The sequence below is a fragment of the Haliotis rubra genome, unplaced genomic scaffold (genome assembly GCF_003918875.1).
Source record: "Haliotis rubra isolate DU_JTF1 unplaced genomic scaffold, ASM391887v1 Scf868, whole genome shotgun sequence".
NCBI classification, from domain to species: domain Eukaryota; kingdom Metazoa; phylum Mollusca; class Gastropoda; order Lepetellida; family Haliotidae; genus Haliotis; species Haliotis rubra.
The window spans coordinates 3,754-25,791 of NW_025767599.1; the positions used below are offsets into that span (position 1 = coordinate 3,754).

Genomic DNA, 22,038 nt, shown 5'->3' on the forward strand with positions numbered 1-22,038 from the left:
AGACATAACTTTGTATATTGTGTGAGTAAATTGAAACTATGATATTATGGGTATTCTGAAATTCCATTCAAATTGACTTGATGGCACAAGTTTTTTCCTTTGGTCACCCTTCAACTCAAGTTCAAAGTTGACATAGACTGTAAAAAGTCAGAAAAGGTCTAGCCTGTCTCATAGTTCCTGAACTGCATGATTTTTACTTTTCTGCAATGAAAAAGACCTAATTTAAGCAAGTCTAGATTTACTTAGGTTCAGGAATCTCCCATCTCACTGGAGCTCCTTTTCAGTTTAAAAGGAATTATTTGATTCTACCAAAATTATATGTATTCAGAAACTCAGAAGTGCTAGTCTCAAATGGTCCTGTTAGACGTGGAAATCCTATCCAATCCAGTTTATGCCTGGTAAGTTAATTTTATTTTACAACAGTTTCTGAATATGAAACATTGTAAATTCATAATTTATGTATGGTGTTAGGGTGATATCTAAATCGTGTAGAATTTTAAATACGTTATCAGTTCAGAAGAAAAAATATTATTTCTTAAGCTCAGTTTTGAATTTAAGTTCATAATCATTTTGAGAATAATATTGTTAACATTTTAATGTTACATAATGCAGACAATTATGAACGGGATCAAGAGACGTTGAGCTTGGCAGAGGAGAAATGTGATCTTCAAATTGCAGAATCAGAGGGGGAGTCTCTGAGGCATTCCAAAGTGAGGAAGGGGTAGGTTATGTGATCCAGAGATCAATACCTTCATGTTAGTAGAATTAAATTGTGAATACCATTTTTACAACTTTGTTAAATTTATTTCTACCTTAACTGGGGATGTCACGATACATAATTTTCATGAATCGATACGTATCACGATACTCATTACATGATTCGATATGTATCATGATACCTATTTTCGCTGCATTATTGCGTAAATTTAGTTACATTTTGAACATTAAATATTTTATAATAGTCCTTGAAAAGATCAACATTTTCTATTCTCAGAGATTAAAAAGTTCTAATTTCCCATCTTTGTGCATGAAAAATAATTCATTTATAACTCTCATAACATAAAAAAACATGATACAATTGCAAAATGTAAACGATACATGTTAAAACGTATTTAAATCGATACTTTCAAAACTAAATATCGATACAGTTTTGAATGTATCAATGATTGTACCGTCTTCGAAAAAGTATCGATGTATCATGGCATTCCTAACCTTAACAATGTTCTAGCCTACCTTTAGAATTCAGCACCAAAAACTTGCAATACCCAATGAAGTAATGCCTCATGAATCTTTGCAAATTGTTTAAGCCTTCTCAATATTAGTACAGTTACCTTGAATGGTAGTGTGGCCATCAGTACTGAGTGCAGCAATACATGTTTTAGGTATTTTCTCAATACATGATCTTTTACTATTTATAAATGTAACAAGAAATTCAAAATGGCCAATAAGAGATTAATTGATAGACATGGAAAAGCCTTATATACAGATAGTCTGTCTTTGATGACATATATGAAAAATTTAAAGAAAAACTGTAAAAACTCTCATAACAAGCAGTTCCAGACAAGTATTGTGGTTCTGATCTTGGAAAACTTTACAGAAAATGTAGAAATTTTGAAAACTGGCAGAATTTGCCCTTTTCACATATCAATAGGGTAATTTTCAACATTTTTAAGCTTTTCTTTGACTTTTGCACTTGATTGATGTCCAAACATTTGCAATTCAAAAATTAATCCCTGCAATAATCATGTCTTTTATAGAGATATCATTTTCACTTTTAGGTTACTATTTACTCATATCTTACCACAGTTTCATAGAGAGCTGATCGTGTGTCGTGTTCTCATTAGTGCACACAATTCCAACATACCCATGAAGAGAAAATATTGGCATTTCTCAATACAGAGTATACAAATTAACATATAGCCTACATTTTGTTGTTTTCTGAAGTCAATAATTCAATCTTCCATCGGATAATCAGGTGTATGAAAGTTCTGACACCATTCTGTTCATATCACAGGGTGGGTGGGGTGGGGATGGGTGGGTTCTCAATTAAATTTGTTTTACATAATTGTATCAGGTGTTTAAAATGGGTTGTTATCAAATGATTCATGTTATTGTTAAAACATTTGCATTAATGTTTTGGTGTCCTTCATACACAGGTAATTCAGCAAATGAGAACTGAAGACACCTGTATTCCATGTCAGCAGATACATTTTCTTTGTTTATCTTTTCAGGATTCAGATGTAGTATCTGTGAGAAGGTACTAAAATGTAAAGGTGGATATACTGTTCATCAGCAGATGACTTGAAGTCAAAAGGTACTACCAGTTTTTAGTAGTTTCTTTCTAGATATCAAGATAAGTGAACACCCATAACATTTCTTATCATGATACAAAGTCAAGAATGTGTTTAGCTCGACCGCTTTATGATATTACTGGCAGGTCATTAGTAAATCAATCAAGCTAAATTCCATTGTATTCAACTAGGATGTGTTGTCTAAAGGTCTGTGTTGATGATAAATAGGATGTATTGTGTTGACCATCGGCAACTTATCATATATATATATGTATTAATATTCAGCAGACTCTTCGGAATGTTGGGTAACACATCCTATCTGTTATAATCACAACCAATTGGGCAACACATCCTATCTGCTATAATCACAGCCCATTGGGCAACACATCCTATCTGTTATTTTTACATACCTTTGGGCAACACATCCAATCTGTTATTTTTACAGACCATTGGGCAACACATATATAGTAACATCAGACCTTATCAGAAGACCTTTGTCAACACATCATATCTGTTATCAGCAGACCTTAGGGCAACACATCTTATATATCACCAGTAGACCTTAGGGCAACACATCATATATATCACCAGTAGACCTTAGGGCAACACATCATATATATTACCTGTAGACCTTAGGGCAACACATCTTATATATTACCAGTAGACCTTAGGGCAACACATCATATATATTACCAGTAGACCTTAGGGCAACACATCATATATATTACCAGTAGACCTTAGGGCAACACATCTTATATATCACCAGTAGACCTTAGGGCAACACATCATATATATTACCAGTAGACCGTAGGGCAACACATCATATATATTACCAGTAGACCTTAGGGCAACACATCTTATATATCACCAGTAGACCTTAGGGCAACACATCATATATATTACCAGTAGACCTTAGGGCAACACATCTTATATATAACCAGTAGACCGGAGGGCAACACATCATTTATATTATCAGTAGACCTTAGGGCAACACATCTTATATATTACCAGTAGACCTTAGGGCAACACATCATATATATCACCATTAGATATTTGGGCAACACATCATATATATTACCAGTAGACCTTAGGGCAACACATCATATATATTACCAGTAGACCTTAGGGCAACACATCTTATATATTACCAGTAGACCTGTGGGCAACACATCATATATATTACCAGTAGACCTTAGGGCAACACATCATACAATCAGTAGACCTGTGGTCAACACATCTTATATATCACCAGTAGACCTTAGGGCAACACATCATATATATCACCATTAGACTTTTGGGCAACACATCATATATATTACCAGTAGACCTTAGGGCAACATATCATATATATTACCTGTAGACCTTAGGGCAACACATCTTATATATAACCAGTAGACCTGTGGGCAACACATCATATATATTACCGGTAGACCTGTGGGCAACACATATCATATATATTACCAGTAGACCTGTGGGCAACACATCTTATATATCACCAGTAGACCTGTGGGCAACACATCTTATATATCACCAGTAGACCTGTGGGCAACACATCTTATATATCACCAGTAGACCTTAGGGCAACACATTGTATATATTATCAGTAGACCTTAGGGAACACATTATATGTATCACCAGTAGACCTGTGGTCAACACATCATATATATTACCAGTAGACCTTAGGGCAACACATCATATATTACCAGTAGACCTTAGGTCAACACATTATATATATCACCAGTAGACCTTAGGGCAACACATCATATATATCACCAGTAGACAGGTGGGTAACACATCATATATATCACCAGTAGACCTTAGGGCAACACATCATATATATTACCAGTAGACCTTAGGGCAACACATCATATATATTACCAGTAGACCTTAGGGCAACACATCATATATATTACCAGTAGACCTTAGGGCAACACATCATATATATTATCAGTAGACCTTAGGGCAACACATCTTATATATTACCAGTAGACCTGTGGGCAACACATCATATATATTACCAGTAGACCTTAGGGCAACACATCATATATATTACCAGTAGACCTTAGGGCAACACATGATATATATTACCAGTAGACCTGTGGGCAACACATCTTATATATCACCAGTAGACCTGTGGGCAACACATCATATATATTACCAGTAGACCTTAGGGCAACACATCTTATATACCACCAGTAGACCTGTGGTCAACACATCTTATATATCACCAGTAGACCTTAGGGCAACACATCATATATATCACCAGTAGACCTGTGGGCAACACATCTTATATATCACCAGTAGACCTTAGGGCAACACATCATATATATTACCAGTAGACCTTAGGGCAACACATCTTATATATTACCAGTAGACCTGTGGGCAACACATCATATATATTACCAGTAGACCATATATATAGGGCAACACATCATATATATTACCAGTAGACCTGTGGGCAACACATCTTATATATCACCAGTAGACCTTAGGGCAACACATCATATATATCACCAGTAGACCTTAGGGCAACACATCTTATATATATACCAGTAGACCTTAGGAGGGCAACACATCATATATATTACCAGTAGACCTTAGGGCAACACATCTTATATATTACCAGTAGACCTTAGGGGCAACACATCATATATATCACCATTAGATATTTGGGCAACACATCATATATATTACCAGTAGACCTTAGGGCACCACATCATATATATTACCAGTACAGACCTTAGGGCAACACATCTTATATATATCCAGTAGACCTTGGGCAACACATCATATATATTACCAGTAGACCTTAGGGCAACACACATACAATCAGTAGACCTGTGGTCAACACATCATTATATATATCACCAGTAGACCTTAGGGCAACACATCATATATATCACCAGTAGACTTGGTGGGCAACACATCATATATATTACCAGTAGACCTGTGGGCAACACATCATATATATTACCAGTAGACCTTAGGGCAACACATCTTATATATCACCAGTAGACCTTAGGGCAACACATCATATATATTACCAGTAGACCTGTGGGCAACACATCATATATATTACCAGTAGACCTGTGGGCAACACATCTTATATATCACCAGTAGACCTGTTGGCAACACATCTTATATATCACCAGTAGACCTTAGGGCAACACATCATTTATATCACCAGTAGACCTGTGGGCAACACATTGTATATATTACCAGTAGACCTTAGGGCAACACATTATATATATCACCAGTAGACCTGTGGTCAACACATCATATATATTACCAGTAGACCTTAGGGCAACACATCATATATATTACCAGTAGACCTGTGGTCAACACATCTTATATATTACCAGTAGACCTTAGGGCAACACATCATATATATCACCAGTAGACCTGTGGGCAACACATCATATATATCACCAGTAGACCTTAGGGCAACACATCATATATATTACCAGTAGACCTGTGGGCAACACATCTTATATATCACCAGTAGACCTTAGGGCAACACATCATATATATTACCAGTAGACCTGTGGGCAACACATCTTATATATTACCAGTAGACCTTAGGGCAACACATCTATATATATACCAGTAGACCTAGGGCAACACATCATATATATCACCAGTAGACCTGTGGGCAACACATCATATATATTACCAGTAGACCTTAGGGCAACACATCATATATATTACCAGTAGACCTGTGGGCAACACATCATATATATTACCAGTAGACCTTAGGGCAACACATCATATATATTACCAGTAGACCTGTGGGCAACACATCATATATATTACCAGTAGACCTGTGGGCAACACATCATTATATATCACCAGTAGACCTGTGGGCAACACATCTTATATATCACCAGTAGACCTTAGGGCAACACATCATATATATTACCAGTAGACCTTAGGGCAACACATCATATATATCACCAGTAGACCTGTGGGCAACACATCATATATATTACCAGTAGACCTTAGGGCAACACACATCATATATATTACCAGTAGACCTTAGGGCAACACATCATATATATTACCAGTAGACCTTAGGGCAACACATCATATATATCACCAGTAGACCTGTGGGCAACACATCATATATATCACCAGTAGACCTTAGGGCAACACATCATATATATTACCAGTAGACCTTAGGGCAACACATCTTATATATATTACCAGTAGACCTTAGGGCAACACATCATATATATTACCAGTAGACCTTAGGGCAACACATCATATATATTACCAGTAGACCTTAGGGCAACACATCTTATATATTACCAGTAGACCTTAGGGCAACACATCATATATATCACCAGTAGACCTGTGGGCAACACATCATATATATTACCAGTAGACCTTAGGGCAACACATCATATATATCACCAGTAGACCTTAGGGCAACACATCTTATATATTACCAGTAGACCTGTAGGGCAACACATCATATATATCACCAGTAGACCTGTGGGCAACACATCATATATATTACCAGTAGACCTTAGGGGCAACATCATATATATCACCAGTAGACCTTGTGGCAACACATCTATATATATCACCAGTAGACCTTAGGGCAACACATCATATATATCACCAGTAGACCTTTTGGGCAACACATCATATATATCACCAGTAGACCTTAGGGCAACACATCATATATATTACCAGTAGACCTTAGGGCAACACATCATATATATATCACCAGTAGACCTTGTGGGCAACACATCATATATATCACCAGTAGACCTGTGGTCAACACATCATATATATTACCAGTAGACCTTGGGGCAACACATCATATATATCACCAGTAGACCTGTGGTCAACACATCTTATATATCACCAGTAGACCTTAGGGCAACACATCTTATATATTACCAGTAGACCTTAGGGCAACACATCATATATATCACCAGTAGACCTTTGGGCAACACATCTTATATATCACCAGTAGACCTTAGGGCAACACATCATATATATCACCAGTAGACCTTAGGGCAACACATCTTATATATCACCAGTAGACCTTACCAGTAGACCTTTAGGGTTCTACTAACTAAATCAGTATCATATTACCAGTAGACCTGTAAACAAGTCAAGAGAGACAGAGACATGTGACAGCTGTGATTGGATGAAATAGTGTAAGATGTTTGTTTTTTAAAAGCACATCCAACCAGTAATTAAAAATGACCACAATTTTAAGTATTTAGTACTGTCATTTTTATCACCATCACTTATGCTTATTGTGTGTACAGATATTTTCCAGTAGGTGACATTTGGTGCGGAACTGGGGTTGATGTGTTCCGCTTCCTGTGCTCACAAAACGAGCCGGACAAGTTGGCCAGATATTGTGTTTTTATGGTAGTTTAAAGGCCAGAGTGTACCCATGTGTACATGGAATGGCTGTTGATAGCCTGTCTATTTTTAAAAAAATTATAAGGTTACTATAGAAGTCTATGGGAAAACATTTGGTGGTGTGTAACCTAGGGCAACGCATCTTATATATCACCAGTAGACCTGTTGTCAACACATCTTATATATCACCAGTAGACCTTAGGGCAACACATATTTTATATCACCAGTAGACCTTAGGGCAACACATCGTATATAATATCAGTAGACCTTAGGCAACACATTATATGTATCACCAGTAGACCTGTGGTCAACACATCATATATATTACCAGTAGACCTTAGGGCAACACATCTTATATATCACCAGTAGACCTTAGGGCAACACATCTTATATATCACCAGTAGACCTTAGGGCAACACATCATATATATCACCAGTAGACCTGTAGGGCAACACATCTTATATATCACCAGTAGACCTTAGGGCAACACATCATATATATCACCAGTAGACCTTAGGGCAACACATCATATATATCACCAGTAGACCTGTGGTCAACACATCTTATATATCACCAGTAGACCTGTGGTCAACACATCATATATATCACCAGTAGACCTGTGGGCAACACATCTTATATATTACCAGTAGACCTTAGGGCAACACATCTTATATATTACCAGTAGACCTTAGGGCAACACATCATATATATTACCAGTAGACCTTAGGGCAACACATGATATATATTACCAGTAGACCTTAGGGCAACACATCTTATGTATGAGGGCTGAGGACAATTCATCTTATATACCTCCAGTAGTCTTTAGGGCAACACATCTTATATATCACCTGTAGAGCTGTGGTCAACACTTCATATATATTACCAGTAGACCTTAGGGCAACACATCATACAATCAGTAGACCTGTGGGCAACACATCATATGTATTATCAGTACGCCTTTGGGTTACACATATATAGTGTATATACCAAACTCTCTCTAGTTCACTTGTCTACAGTCAAATATAATCAAACTTTGTATGCCTAAAGAGGCTATTTCACTAATCAGTTTGTAATCTAGTTATATCATATGGATAAGTTGAGTTTGGTTGTCACACTGTGCACTGAGCTGTAGTATTAAATCATACATACTAAAGGGTTAAGATTTCTTCCTTGCAGTCTGTATTGACTGATGTCAGTTATGATTCAGCACTTCAAATGATATGTGTCACCTAGATAGATAGAAATTACAAAAATGACAGATCATGTTTGTATTCTACAGTGTCAGTACATACTGTATGTTTTTCTAGATTTGTAGGTTTCATTGAGTAGTCAATGCCAAAATTGTTTACATTTCAAACCTCAAGCTAAACTTGTGTGTTTTAAATGTAATTTCTGTTTATCAAATACACAACAAAACTCTCAAATCTGAAAACATACCATGTCTTTTTTTCTAACTAGATAACTAACTTAGCCTTCAGCACTGCTAGAACTTGGCTGACATACTGCTGACATATGTCATCAACTGGTTCCAATTGCATCATGCATGACATGTAGGAGATGTGGAGAAAAATCACTGAGCCAATTGTATGCAGAATTTTATGAAGTTTGGTTTAGAAGTTAGCGAATCAGATATGTTCTTTTTTTTATTACATATTTTCAGTTCGGACCTTTGTTTTACAAAAACCTAATGCTGCCATTTTTGTCAATCAAAATGTCTCTTTTGTTCAATTACTTTCTTGTTGCTTTGACTATTTTATCATTGCTGCAATAATTTCTCTGAGTATACCAAAACATGTGCATGTTGCTGCATATTAATTATGTCAATGTTTTGTTTCATCATCATTTCACTTGTTTGATAAACACTAAGCAATACAGTTAACCAGTATCTATCTGGACATCCTCCTACCTTTCCCTTTCTCAGTGGTATTCAGTCTGTATCTACTTAATGAAGAGCTTACTACTACTAGGGTTGACGGGCGGTGGGGTAGCCTAGTGGTTTAAGCGTTCGCTTGTCATAGCTAAAAGCGGGATAAAACTAATCTCTCTCACTACTAGTGTTGACCCTCATTTCTCTCATAGACAGTGGCAGTCACTCCCATTCAATTTTCGCCATGTTACGAGATTAAAGTGTCCTGAATACTCAAGGCTCCATCTTTATAGAACTATTTCTATTCTACGTTATAGCAAACTTAATTTAAGGACTATATGTTGTTATATTGAATATTTCAGTGATTAGAAACTAACATATACTACTCACACTTTGCTAAGGTTCACAAAAATTCCCAACTTTACTTACACATAGATTTATAATTTGAAATTGTATACATTTAAAACTGGATAAATAATAATATAGTAACCCTTCTTTAGGCAAACAGCTACTTTAATCTAACCTTATGCACTTGATACATGAGTAACCATAAAAATGGTTTAATGGCACCAATCAACCATTTTGCAAATCATGGAACGAGTCATTTACAAATACACAACACCTGTCAATAGCAGGTATGGGATCCACAAGATGCAATGACATACTGAAACCTAGGATCCATACTTACAATAAGCTTAGATATTTAAACCAAATTAGACCCGACATCATAGTTTTCTGTTGAATCAATGAGTTAAATCCATAGCAAAGTGTGAATAGTATATTTAGGCCACAAGTCCTCATAATGATAAAAAATTAGCTAAATCTTAAAATGGCAAATGTTTACTTGTCCTAATAAAACCTTAAGTTGGGGAGTTGGGTAAAGACTATAGGACTAAAAGCTGAGTGGTGATACTCACTGTACCTTGATGTTTTAACATAATTTTGAAAACTTTGTTATATTTCAGAAACGGACACCATTCAGGCATTTCTACAGATTTCCAAGCATGAATGCTCTTATGTTCAGCTGAGAACAAAAATGATGAACAAGCAGAAAATACAGCAGCAAAGGACAAGGAAGAAATGGCACACATTTTAAGAATAAGATTAACTTAAAAAATATTCAGATCATTTCTAAGGGATGTTACATTTGGGAATTCACTTTCCCAGTATACCAGATACTAGTACTTTGCTGGTAGAGGGTGGAGTGAATCCCTTGTGTGATTTGAACCCACCCTCTCAGAGTGAAACACCTTATCACAGAACAACATAGTCAGCAATTTAACCTGACAAATGTTAGTCAAGGTCTGGTTCAGAGAAGTGTAAATGCCACAATTACAATTTTTTTGCAAAGTTATGCAAATAAGAATGTCAAAGCTCTTTGGTTTAATAAATAGTAATTATTAAACTTACAATTTTTTCTTGTTCCTATCATTGGTTCGCACTGGGGTGGAATGTGGCTCCATTTTCCATGGTGGAGTCTCCGAAGCTGATTTGGAAAAAATAGGGGGGTGGGGTGGTAGCACTTGCGGATCTAGCGCGGTGATGGGCTGTGTTTAGATGGTATTCAGACCAGACATCAGGCAAATATCAGTGTAAGAGCCCAAGTTTATTCAGGAGTCGTCCGGTATGGCTCAGTGTATGATAAGAAAACGAGAATAGTCCCGACTGGCTCAAAATGGGCTGTGTTTACATGGTATTCAGACCAGAAATTAGGCAAATATCCGTGTCGGAGCCCCAGTTTATTCAGGAGTTGTCTGGTATGCCTCAGTGTATGATAAGAGAACGAGAATAGTCCCGACTGGCTCAAAATGGGCTGTGTTTAAATGGTATTCAGACCAGAAATTAGGCAAATAATCGTGTCGGAGCCCCAGTTTATTCAGGAGTCGTCTGGTATGCCTCAGTGTATGACAAGAGAACGAGAATAGTCCCGACTGGCTCAAAATGGGCCGTATTTAGATGGTATTCAGACCAGACATCAGGCACATATCCGTGTCGGAGCCCCAGTTTATTCAGGAGTCGTCTGGTATGCCTCAGTGTATGATAAGAATACGGGAATAGTCCTGAATGGCTCAAAATGGGCTGTGGTTAGGTGGTATTCAGACCAGACATCAGGCAAATATCAGTGTCGGAGCCCCAGTTTATTCAGGAGTCGTCTGGTATGCCTCCTTGTATGATAGAACCGGAATACTCCCGACTGGCTCACAATGGGCTGTGTTTAAATGGTATTCAGACCAGACATTTGGCAAATATCCGTGTCGGAGCCCCAGTTTATTCAGGAGTTGTCTGGTATGCCTCAGTGTATGATAAGAGAACGAGAATAGTCCCGACTGGCTCAAAATGGGCTGTGGTTTGGTGGTATTTAGACCAGAAATCAGGCAAATACCCGTGTCGGAGCCCCAGTTTATTCAGGAGTTGTCTGGTATGCCTCAGTGTATGATAAGAGAACGAGAATACTCCCGACTGGCTCGAAATGCGCTGTGTTTAAATGGTATTCAGACCAGAAATTAGGCAAATATCCGTGTCAGAGCCCCAGTTTATTCAGGAGTTGTCTGGTATGCCTCAGTGTATGACAAGAGAACGAGAATAGTCCCGACTGGCTCAAAATGGGCTGTGTTTAAATGGTATTTAGACCAGAAATTAGGCAGATATCCGTGTCGGAGCCCCCAGTTTATTCAGGAGTCGTCTGGTATGCCTCGGTGTATGATAGGAGAACCGGAATACTCCCGACTGGCTCAAAATGGGCTGTGGTTAGATGGTATTCAGACTCCATCAACCTTCGCTCATCTTTTCATTGTGATCAGTCATTAGAAATAGTTTCAACAAATCCATATTTGATGACGAAAGTTAATGATGTTGTTACTTTATCTCGTTAAAAAACGTTTTTCATATCTGGACTTTGCAATCCAGTTGATTAATTTTACTCAAAAGGTAAAAAAGAATGTTTATATCAACTGCAGTTATATCCTGTGTCTCCCCGAAATTTTAACGTCGGTCCGCATTAGTCACAACAATCACTATCATTTTACATCTACTCACGCCTCGAATTGAAGTGTATTTGGCAGGAAATGGATACGTATACATATTTGTTTTCGCTAAAAGTAATATTTCTTGCAGTTGGACTATCACATGTCAACGAAGTGTTTTCGCGGTGGAATAAGCGAGATCGCGCGAAACCTCATCGGTGACAGGTCAAATTGTTCCTTGCATAAAGCCTATCCAGCAAAACACCATAGTGCGTGCTCTCGCATAACCTCAGTTATGATTATAGATATTTTACATTTATAGAGCAAAGCCTACAATTAAAACGAAACAATATATTTCTTATGGAAACACAATAATTTCAGATACTAGATTTTTTTCGATCACTCCATTAGAATTCATCGCGTGGTAATATTGGATAAATTTTAACTAAATCACCGGTAGATCACGGGGAAAAGTGTGCACAGCTGATTGCCATTTCCGACGGTGTATACGAGGCAAATTCACACGCTAATCCTAATCCCTACAGATAATACAATGCCTAGCAAAAAACAAATTAGAACTAAAAAGATAACTACAATTGTCTAATAATGTTTCATTGAAAATTCTAGTCTTTACTGACAAAATCGTCTTCCAAGATATTTTTATGGATTAAACTTCTTTTTTAATTTCTCTCACGACGTTTCGAGACCATTCAAGGTCCCTTCATCAGGTGAACTGGCAGTTAGGACTATGACGTCGTTCAAGATGGCCGCCGTTGGGACTTTCCAATCACCAGAATCACTATACCTTTTGTCAATAAGTGAGTCCAAAGCATAGTTTTTGTTGTTATCTATGGTTTTGAAGGATGACCAAACAACTGGTGACAAAATATTTAGGATTTGACTTGTGGCAATTTGAAAATGTTGCCATTGGTATACATTTTAAGTAGAAGAATATCATCTAAAAACAATTTAAGGATAATGTTCCATAACAAGGTTTTACCAAGGACACTATTTAGTCCTCATCTTTGTCCTCATCATTGTCATTATTGTCCTCATCACTATCCTCCACTTCTTTCTTTTGAGGGTTCATTGACTGGATTGTCACAACATGTCACTTGGCACAGTCCACAGGCAGTCGTGCATTGAAGTCCATTCTTTCTGCAGCTGCAGCGCGTGCGGAACTGCAACTAGTTGTGCAGTTACAATGTATGATCTTGATAAGACTGTCTGGAGCAGCATTTAGTGATGTCATGATGCGAACAAAGTGGTTGTCTTCAAGTTTCCAACCCCATTGCAATGGATCGAGGTTAGTTTGCATGTCTATCAAACCATGACCTGATAATAGGCACGCAGACAGTGAAACTTGGTGGCTGATTCCGTTGGGGAAGGCGTTCAGGTGTAACAAAAGATTTAGCAGCCACAACCTTCTTTGCGAATACACTGTAACGCAATGCAGCCAGGAACATCTTCTCTCTCCACCAAATAGGATCACCATGGCCTGGCGACCGGTTTCCTCTATCTTTGCTTGTTCGACCTCTTTTGCAGTGAAAGTATCTGCACATAGCTGGAGGGCTTGATCACCTTTGACAAGTTTCTAGAACACTGATTTTTCCCAATGCCATAAATCCGAGACGTGGAATCACAGCCTGTAAATGAGTGCAGAAATAACAGTTGGGTGCACAGCTTATTGCCAAGAAGTTGCTTCATCCAGTTGATGTTGTACACTTTCAGACTGACTTTTGAAGAATTGTCTGATCTGAAATAGAGTGAATTCCCACCTGCTATACAGTAATGCAGCAGAAGAATCAATAAGTCAGTGTCCTCTCCGATCAGTGTGGTAGAATGGGTCTTTGCACTGTTTACTGCAGTCTTTGCGATGTCAACATCTGCATCTCCATGTGCCTGAATGACTTTACATCCAGCTTCCTTAAGTTTCTCACTTATCAAGTTGATTAAACCTTGCATCCTGCTTCCACACTAAATTAAATGTCATCACCTCTCTGAGCACTAGCAGCGTTGATACCATCGGCTCCCTTCTGACGAATTTTCACAATGTCACGGCCATTGTCAAGTCTTTTCAGACATAACTGACACTTGAATAAGTGTTCTCCAACTGTGGTCTGAAACAAATGATGAAACAGTGGTACAATTCACACTGGCATTTATATAGAGAAAAGATGGTAATATTTATTTCCTATAAAACATTTTTATTTTTCCTCGATTTCAAAGTTTTTGCTAATACTAGTATATTGGAACATCATAAGACAACATTAAACTTAAGTTTTATTATAACCAAAAATATATGTAGAGATATAATAACATTTTCATACCTATTCATATGTCAATGCTTTAGATAGTTATTTGTTCAAAAATCCAAATTAAATAGCAAGATCTTATATTCATGCAATTGAATTTTATTAGGCAAAAGCACTTAAATATTTCATGTTCATTCATTACTATAAATCTAAAATATCATGATCAAAATAGGATTTTTGCATTATATTTTATTTGAAAAAAAAACATTAAAATTCAGATTCATTTTCTTAATCAGGGCACTTAAGTGTTTTATGTTTGTGGAAATTATATCAATCAATATAAAAACTAATTGTTTAAAATGGTTCACATGTAACTTTATAGGAAATTATGATAAAAAAGTAGGTACTACTTTAAAAAAAATCATATTTAAAAATTCATCTGGGTATTTAAGAATGTGTGATAAGGCATCAAGAAAACAGTTTTTTATATAGGTCAAACACACTGCAGAGGAGCTTGGCTCCAACCAGAGGGGCTGGAGGTGTTGTAAATTTGCTGCACTTTTCTTTGAATTTAAGCTTTATATTGCAATTTCCTCAATGAACATTGTTGTGAATCTTGTTTGTTTGGTATTTAACAACTATTATCATAAGTTTTATCATGGATTACCCTTTATTCGATGTAGATATGCTTCTGATGGTCATATTGACATCATAGCAGACAGCACATTCATTGAGATGGATTTACTTATACATTTAATATCATACACCATTTTTTTGAGTAGTTTAAGCTGATGTATATTCTAACTCAACAAAATTCATATCTCAATAATTACCATTTCCATTAAATTGACATTATGGGCAGGAAGGAGACTTCATGTAAATATGCTGGCAAATGTGTTGTCTCCAATGTAAACAAGCAGTGGATACTACTCACCTAAAAACTTGTTCTTCATCTGTATCGCTTGTAGTTGGCTGCTGCTTGATACCATGTTATAGAAATAACTCTTCAAACTCACTTATACAGTACTCTCCCTAGTGTACTGTGATGTCACTTGCATTGTGACGTCATAACTCAGTTATGACGTCATAGTGACGACGTCATAGTCCTTACTGCCAGTTCACCTGATGAAGGGACCTGGAATGGTCTCGAAACGTCGTGAAAGAAATTAAAAAAGAAGTTTAATCCATAAAAATATCTTGGACATCAATGTACAACTTCTAAATGCCACTGAAAGACAAAATCGTCTTCGTTCACGGGAAGCGATACGATGTCGTTTTCTTATCCCCAGAAAGAAAGACTACATATCTGTCTTCATAAGGGTGTTGATTTCCTGTAGAGGTTTTCAGTGTTTGAGTATGGGAATATTTGATATTTAGTTGTTGGTTAATCTTAACATATCCTTAAAACTTAATCCTTAGCAAACCATGAATGGTAAACAACGGACACTAATATAAAGCAAGGGCACATCGGCGCTTGAGTGGGAAACAATAGCAAGTTATGCCAAACGATAAATGTCTGTTACAGCATAATATTTTTATAAATATTACAAGTAATCATAATCTCAGTGTTAATTCTAACTAGCCTGGTTTGTTTGACTGCATCATATTTGAGAAAATTAAGCACAAAACTATGAATTGATTGTTTGTGCGATGTTAAAAATCGGAAACAAGAAAGTCAGTTTCAAGCACTAAGATATGAAATATAATTTCCTCGGCGCGCAAGACATTGAAACATATAAACAACCAAAGGGCGACATATATCAAATAAGCAGCCATGGAAATGTATACACGTATATAGCAACCATTGGGCGCCATATATATATGTATAATACATAAGCGACCATTGGGCGACATATATATACGACCTTTGGGCGACAGTCGCCTAAAGGTCGCATATATACATGTACGCCGTGCACTTTACCTTTGGGCGACACGGTATGGGCGACACCAAAAATATATTCTCTATTTGTATATATGTACAAGGTTTTATCCCATTTTAATGTTTAATTATCAAATTGAAGTGTATATAACCGAAGCAGAATAATAAATCAATGTATGTTTGTAATATACGGCAATGTCGCCCAAAGGTCGCAGTTTATAGTACTGTCGTCCAAGGTCGGATTTGCCCTTATATATATATGAAAACCTTCATCAGGTTACAGATAGGACGGTCAGTTTATCAGGCTACAGATAAGGCATTATCACATGAATCCATAGTTATCTTACATTTAGGACATTATAACGTGACCCCCTTCTTCAGATTACAGGTGGGACATCATAGCTGGAAGTGAAAGAATGGTATAACATCATAACCTCAATGTGTGCAGTACAGTTGAGTTTTGTTTTCTGTTCTGCAAGTTGTGGATGGACCTAGCAGACATTGCAATGTATATTGTTTCAGCAACAGTACAGCCTGGTGTGTAGGGAGACAGAGTTCGAACCCCTACAGGTGTGCAAGACGGAGGGATTAGGGGTGCTGCCTTGGAGCCCTCTCAAGGGGTGAGTAGGGGTGTATAAATGGTGCATTGAGTCATCAATCAAATTGTAAGGTAGGGCACTTCAGTAATCTGTCCTAGAGATCCCTCAACAGTGCAATAGTGGTGTATTGAAGGCATGTGCATGGTTTAGTAGTGATGTCAAGGACATTCCTCAACACTTCAGTAATCTGTCCTAGAGATCCCTCAACAGTTCAATAGTGGTGTATTGAAGGCCCATGGTTAAGTAGTAAGGTTAGAGATGCAATAGTGGTGTATTGAAGGCCTGTGCATGGTTTAAGTAGTAAGTTAGGGACATTCCTCAACATCTGTCCTGATCCCTCAAAGTGGAATAGTGGTGTATTGAAGGCCTGTGCATGGTTAAGTAGTAAGGTTAGGGACATTCCTCAACACTTCAGTAATCTGTCCTAGAGATCCCCAACAGTACAATAGTGGTGTATTGAAGGCCTGTGCATGGTTTAGTAGTGATGTCAAGGACATTCCTCAACACTTCAGTAATCTGTCCTAGAGATCCCTCAACAGTGCAATAGTGGTGTATTGAAGGCCTGTGCATGGTTTAGTAGTGATGTCAAGGACATTCCTCAACACTTCAGTAATCTGTCCTAGAGATCCCTCAACAGTGCAATAGTGATGTATTGAAGGCCTGTGCATGGTTAAGTAGTAAGGTTAGGGACATTCCTCAACACTTCAGTAATCTGTCCGTAGAGATCCCTCAACAGAGCAGTAGTGGCGATTTATACATGGTTTAGTAGTGATGCAAGGGACATTCCTCAACACTTCAGCAAAAGTTAAAAGGTATCAATCCACGATTGTGTAACGGTACCTATGAGATCTTACAGACGTGTAATTGTTGTTTAGTGGATACGTCGCTTGGGATGAGTTGACCTAGGTATCATTAAGTGGTATACCAGTAGTCTCGTGGGTGTCTTTGCGTGACAGGACCACGAAACAGGAGTGAGTGAGTGAGTGAGTTTATTTTTACGCCACTTTTAGCAATACTCCAGTAATATCACGGCGGGGAACACCAGAAATGGACTTAACACATTGTGCCCATGTGGGGAATCGAACCCGGGTTTTCGGCGTGACGAGCGAACACCTTAACCACTAGGCTACCCCACCGCCCCCCACGAAACAGGAAGTACTCTACAGTAAATGTATCGTCAAATGAAGACCAACAGATACATCCTCACAGAGACAGAGACTATATGAAGGTGTGTTAGTGGTGATCACTTTGTCCTGTCGGTAATGCGTTGTTGCACATATTATTTACACAGAGGCCTGCTTTCTGGGAAGTACACACGAGACACTCCCCCGACAAGTGGGCGTCTTGGTTGGGCGAGAGGGGATGACAAACGGACAAATGAATCCTCGCCAGACTGGAGCTCCATAGAAGGGGATGATCAGATCTGGAACATCATCGATACTGTACGGGACATCGCAAAAACGCGTGGTGGGCATAACACCTGATAACCCCGATAAAATAGTAGTGAGTGAGTGAGTTTGGTTTTACGCCGCTTTTAGCAATATTCCAGCATTATCACGGCTGGGAACACCAGAAATGGTCGTCACACATTGTGCTCATGTAGGGAATCGGACCCGGGCCTTCGGCGTGACGAGCGAACGCCATAACCACTAGGCTACCCCACCGCCCCGATAAATAGAATGAAACCCTGGTAGACATTGTCTGAAACCTGGTAGACATTGTGAAACCTGGTAGAAATCCAGGTAGACGGTACAAAGAAAACCTGATAGACATTGTGGCAAATCTGGAAGACAGTATATGAAACACTGTATTTAGACACAACCTGAAACGTACCTTTGTTCTCAGACAAATCTGTGGCTCAGGTGTCGCTGCGCTGGCTGCTACAGAAAGATGTTGTTCCATCAGTGATCATTGGAGCCACATCTCTGGAACAGCTGGATGACAACTTGGGAGCTGCTAGTGGCTGGACCCTGTCTTCAGAGGAGGTGAGTCTGTGATGGATGGATGGCAACTAGGTGCTGTTTGAGACTCGGCACTGTCGTCTAAGGAGGTAAGTCTGAACATTGTCTTCAGAAGAGATCAGTGTGGCACCGCTTGATGACACCTCGGTGCGGCTTGTAAGCGGACGTTGTTTTCGTTGTGACAGAAGGATGGTAAGCTCGGAGCTGCTCATATCTTATTGAAAACCAGGGTCTCATTGTTAAGTGTTCCTGTATGTCAAAGCGAGTGTTACCATGATATGACGACGAAATAATATTGATGATGGTCTGATGGATCAAGTGAAAATAAGGATAGACTGGATGATTTATGACGTTAACTTGGGTCGCCAGTACATGGTGTACATGGAAATAAAATCGTTGGGCTTTTTTCTGTTGTACAAATCATGCTTATCATGCTTCCCATGCTTTTCAGATGACACGACTGGACGAAGTGTCTCGACCCAGAGTACCGTATCCATATGAATTAATTTGGAGACTCAACAAGTCTCGGCGCAATCCCTTCCAGTCATCGTACTTCGTCTCCAACACAGACTAATCACAAGAAGCTGCCAAGCATGTATAGAGCGACCAGCTGGTCTTTACATGGGACATTGTGCCACAGAACAGGATCTTAAAATACCACCTGTACAGAGATTCACATTTATATTTATATTAAATGTATATGGATAATTTATCAGCTTAAGTCTAGTTACTGGGCAATTTGAAATGATTTCAGACAGCTGTAAAAATAGTTAAAAGCCCAAATGAAAGTAAACGACGAACATGCTGCCAAACATTTAAATGTAAGTACTGCCATTGCCTTCAAAGTATCCAGATCTAAACCCCATCCAACATCTATGGGATGATCTTGATCCACGTGTGCCATCACGTCAGCAACAGTCACGGAACCTCCAACAGTAGAGACAAGCACCGCAGGACGAGTGGGTGAACATTCCTTAGGCCACACTTCGTAATCATTGGTTCCAAAGGGCGACGATGCCAGGGAGGTCTGGACATATAAGATATTCAAAACAGATGACCTTCATCTTGACATTCGATTGTCCATGGGTTTCTGGTCTGGTCTTGTCTGATCCAGACTCGATTTGTTTACAAACAACACCGTACAGCTGCTATACTGGTGAAACCAAAAATATATACTTATGATATAGTTACAATTGTACAATCGACACAGCTTTTAGCAGAGACTTCTTATGGATGTGGACAGAGTTTTGTCGCTTCTATTTCCATAATGAACCTATGGCGGTGGGGTAGCCTAGTTGTTGTTAAAGCGTTCGGTCGTCACGCCGAAGACCCGGGTTCGATTCCCCATATGGGTACAATGCGTGAAGCCCATTTCTGGTGTCCCCGTCGTGATATTGTTTGAATGTTGCTAAAAACTCACTCACTCACTCATAATGAACCTCGGTCAGAGACAATGATTTGTGCCAAATGTGAACGATTTATTATGATCTCCTGATTGTTTGTATAATCTAAAAATATATATCTAAAACCACTTTTGCGTTCCTTATTTGCAGAGAATATATACACGGAATTCCTGTCAAGTTCCCATCTTATTACACGATTAGTGGGTAACTGTTTCGTGGACAAAAAACCCAGTAGATTTTGTATTCGCTATCCTTCATAAATTAAGAAATCTGAAAGAAATGTTTACTTCATATTGTAACATAGAGTGACAAAGTGGTAAAGGCCGCGTTTCTGTCTCATGAGGTGGCTCGTGTGCACTTCACAAGTCTTTGCACTTCATTAGGCAGACAAAGCAATATTAACATGGACTACCGTTCAGATGTACTACTCCGCTCGACATTTGATCCTATCGCGCCAAACTCACGTCTTGCCTTAATTTCATATTCCTAGAACCTGTTACACAAAACAATTTTGACGCTTCGCCTGCCGTAAATCTGATACTTTAACATTGCTTCACGACAGTGTTACCGCTGCAATTGCATTTCAATAAATCCTGTAACCAACAACATGATTAGGACAAACTGAGTTGTATGTCTGGGATGAAGCTATATCACTTTAACCGTTTTTATGATGGCCACAACTTCCAGGTAGAACTATACTCTTGGGCCATTGTGCCACTTAATCCACGTTTGGCAGCCTCTGAGAACCACTAGTTAGACTCTTCAGAAAAAGAAACGCATAAGCCATTTTAGAGGAGTATTTTGCGTATACTAATCAGTATTATTTGATACATCTAATCACGTGTATATTGCAATACTACGCTCCTTCTAATCCTTGCAAAAACGTCGTGCAGCATGCTCTGTCAAAAGGAAATCGTGGAAATCTCAAAACGAGGCTCGGGCGCCAGAAAAGTTTGGCGGTCTGGTACGGACTTGATATTATATCGATCACATTGTACGTTACAAAAATACACCAAATAAGCACAAAAAACACATAACAGACGTAATCAGTGAGCCAGATGATCTGTGATCCATTTTACGACCTCATCAAACAGTGGTAGTCTGTGACGTCTTAGTTAAGGTCATGCTGCCTAAACCTCGCCTAAATATATAGAAATACGATGTTATTAAAGTTTAAAATTAACATTAACTTATAAATACCATTTTCTTATGAAACAAGGAACTGGAATTCAGTGTAACCATATATATAATAGTTGTTTGTGCTGTCCCTTTTCACTTTCACACGGGAAAATTCGGATCGGCTGAAAAGTAGGTCATTGTCTGAATAGGTAATGAGACTCATGTTTCGGTTTGATGCTTGGATTCCAAATCATGCAACTATGTATCCAGTGAGGTTTGGTTTGGCTGTTGTTTAACGCCGCACTCAGCAGTATTT

The 22,038-nt window shown here is 38.3% G+C and overlaps 1 protein-coding gene and 1 long non-coding RNA gene across 3 annotated transcripts; both read left to right on the forward strand.

Annotated features, from left to right (window-relative positions):
• The first annotated feature begins 262 nt into the window (after positions 1 to 262).
• Positions 263 to 10,834, forward strand: LOC124263126. Of its 2 annotated transcripts, XR_006894774.1 has the most exons (4): positions 263 to 398; positions 613 to 721; positions 2,232 to 2,314; positions 10,509 to 10,834. It is a non-coding gene; the product is annotated as an uncharacterized LOC124263126 (long non-coding RNA). The 2 variants fall into 2 exon arrangements; XR_006894773.1 differs by lacking the exon at positions 263 to 398 and having other exon boundaries at positions 490 to 721.
• A 5,577-nt stretch (positions 10,835 to 16,411) lies between these two features.
• On the forward strand, positions 16,412 to 20,369 carry LOC124263114 (uncharacterized oxidoreductase YccK-like). Its single transcript, XM_046697678.1, has 5 exons — positions 16,412 to 16,435; positions 17,163 to 17,260; positions 18,531 to 18,706; positions 19,085 to 19,224; positions 19,652 to 20,369. The coding sequence occupies exons 1-5, from the start codon at positions 16,412 to 16,414 to the stop codon at positions 19,772 to 19,774; spliced, it is 561 nt and encodes a 186-aa protein (XP_046553634.1). The 3' UTR covers positions 19,775 to 20,369.
• Positions 20,370 to 22,038: the final 1,669 nt, after the last annotated feature.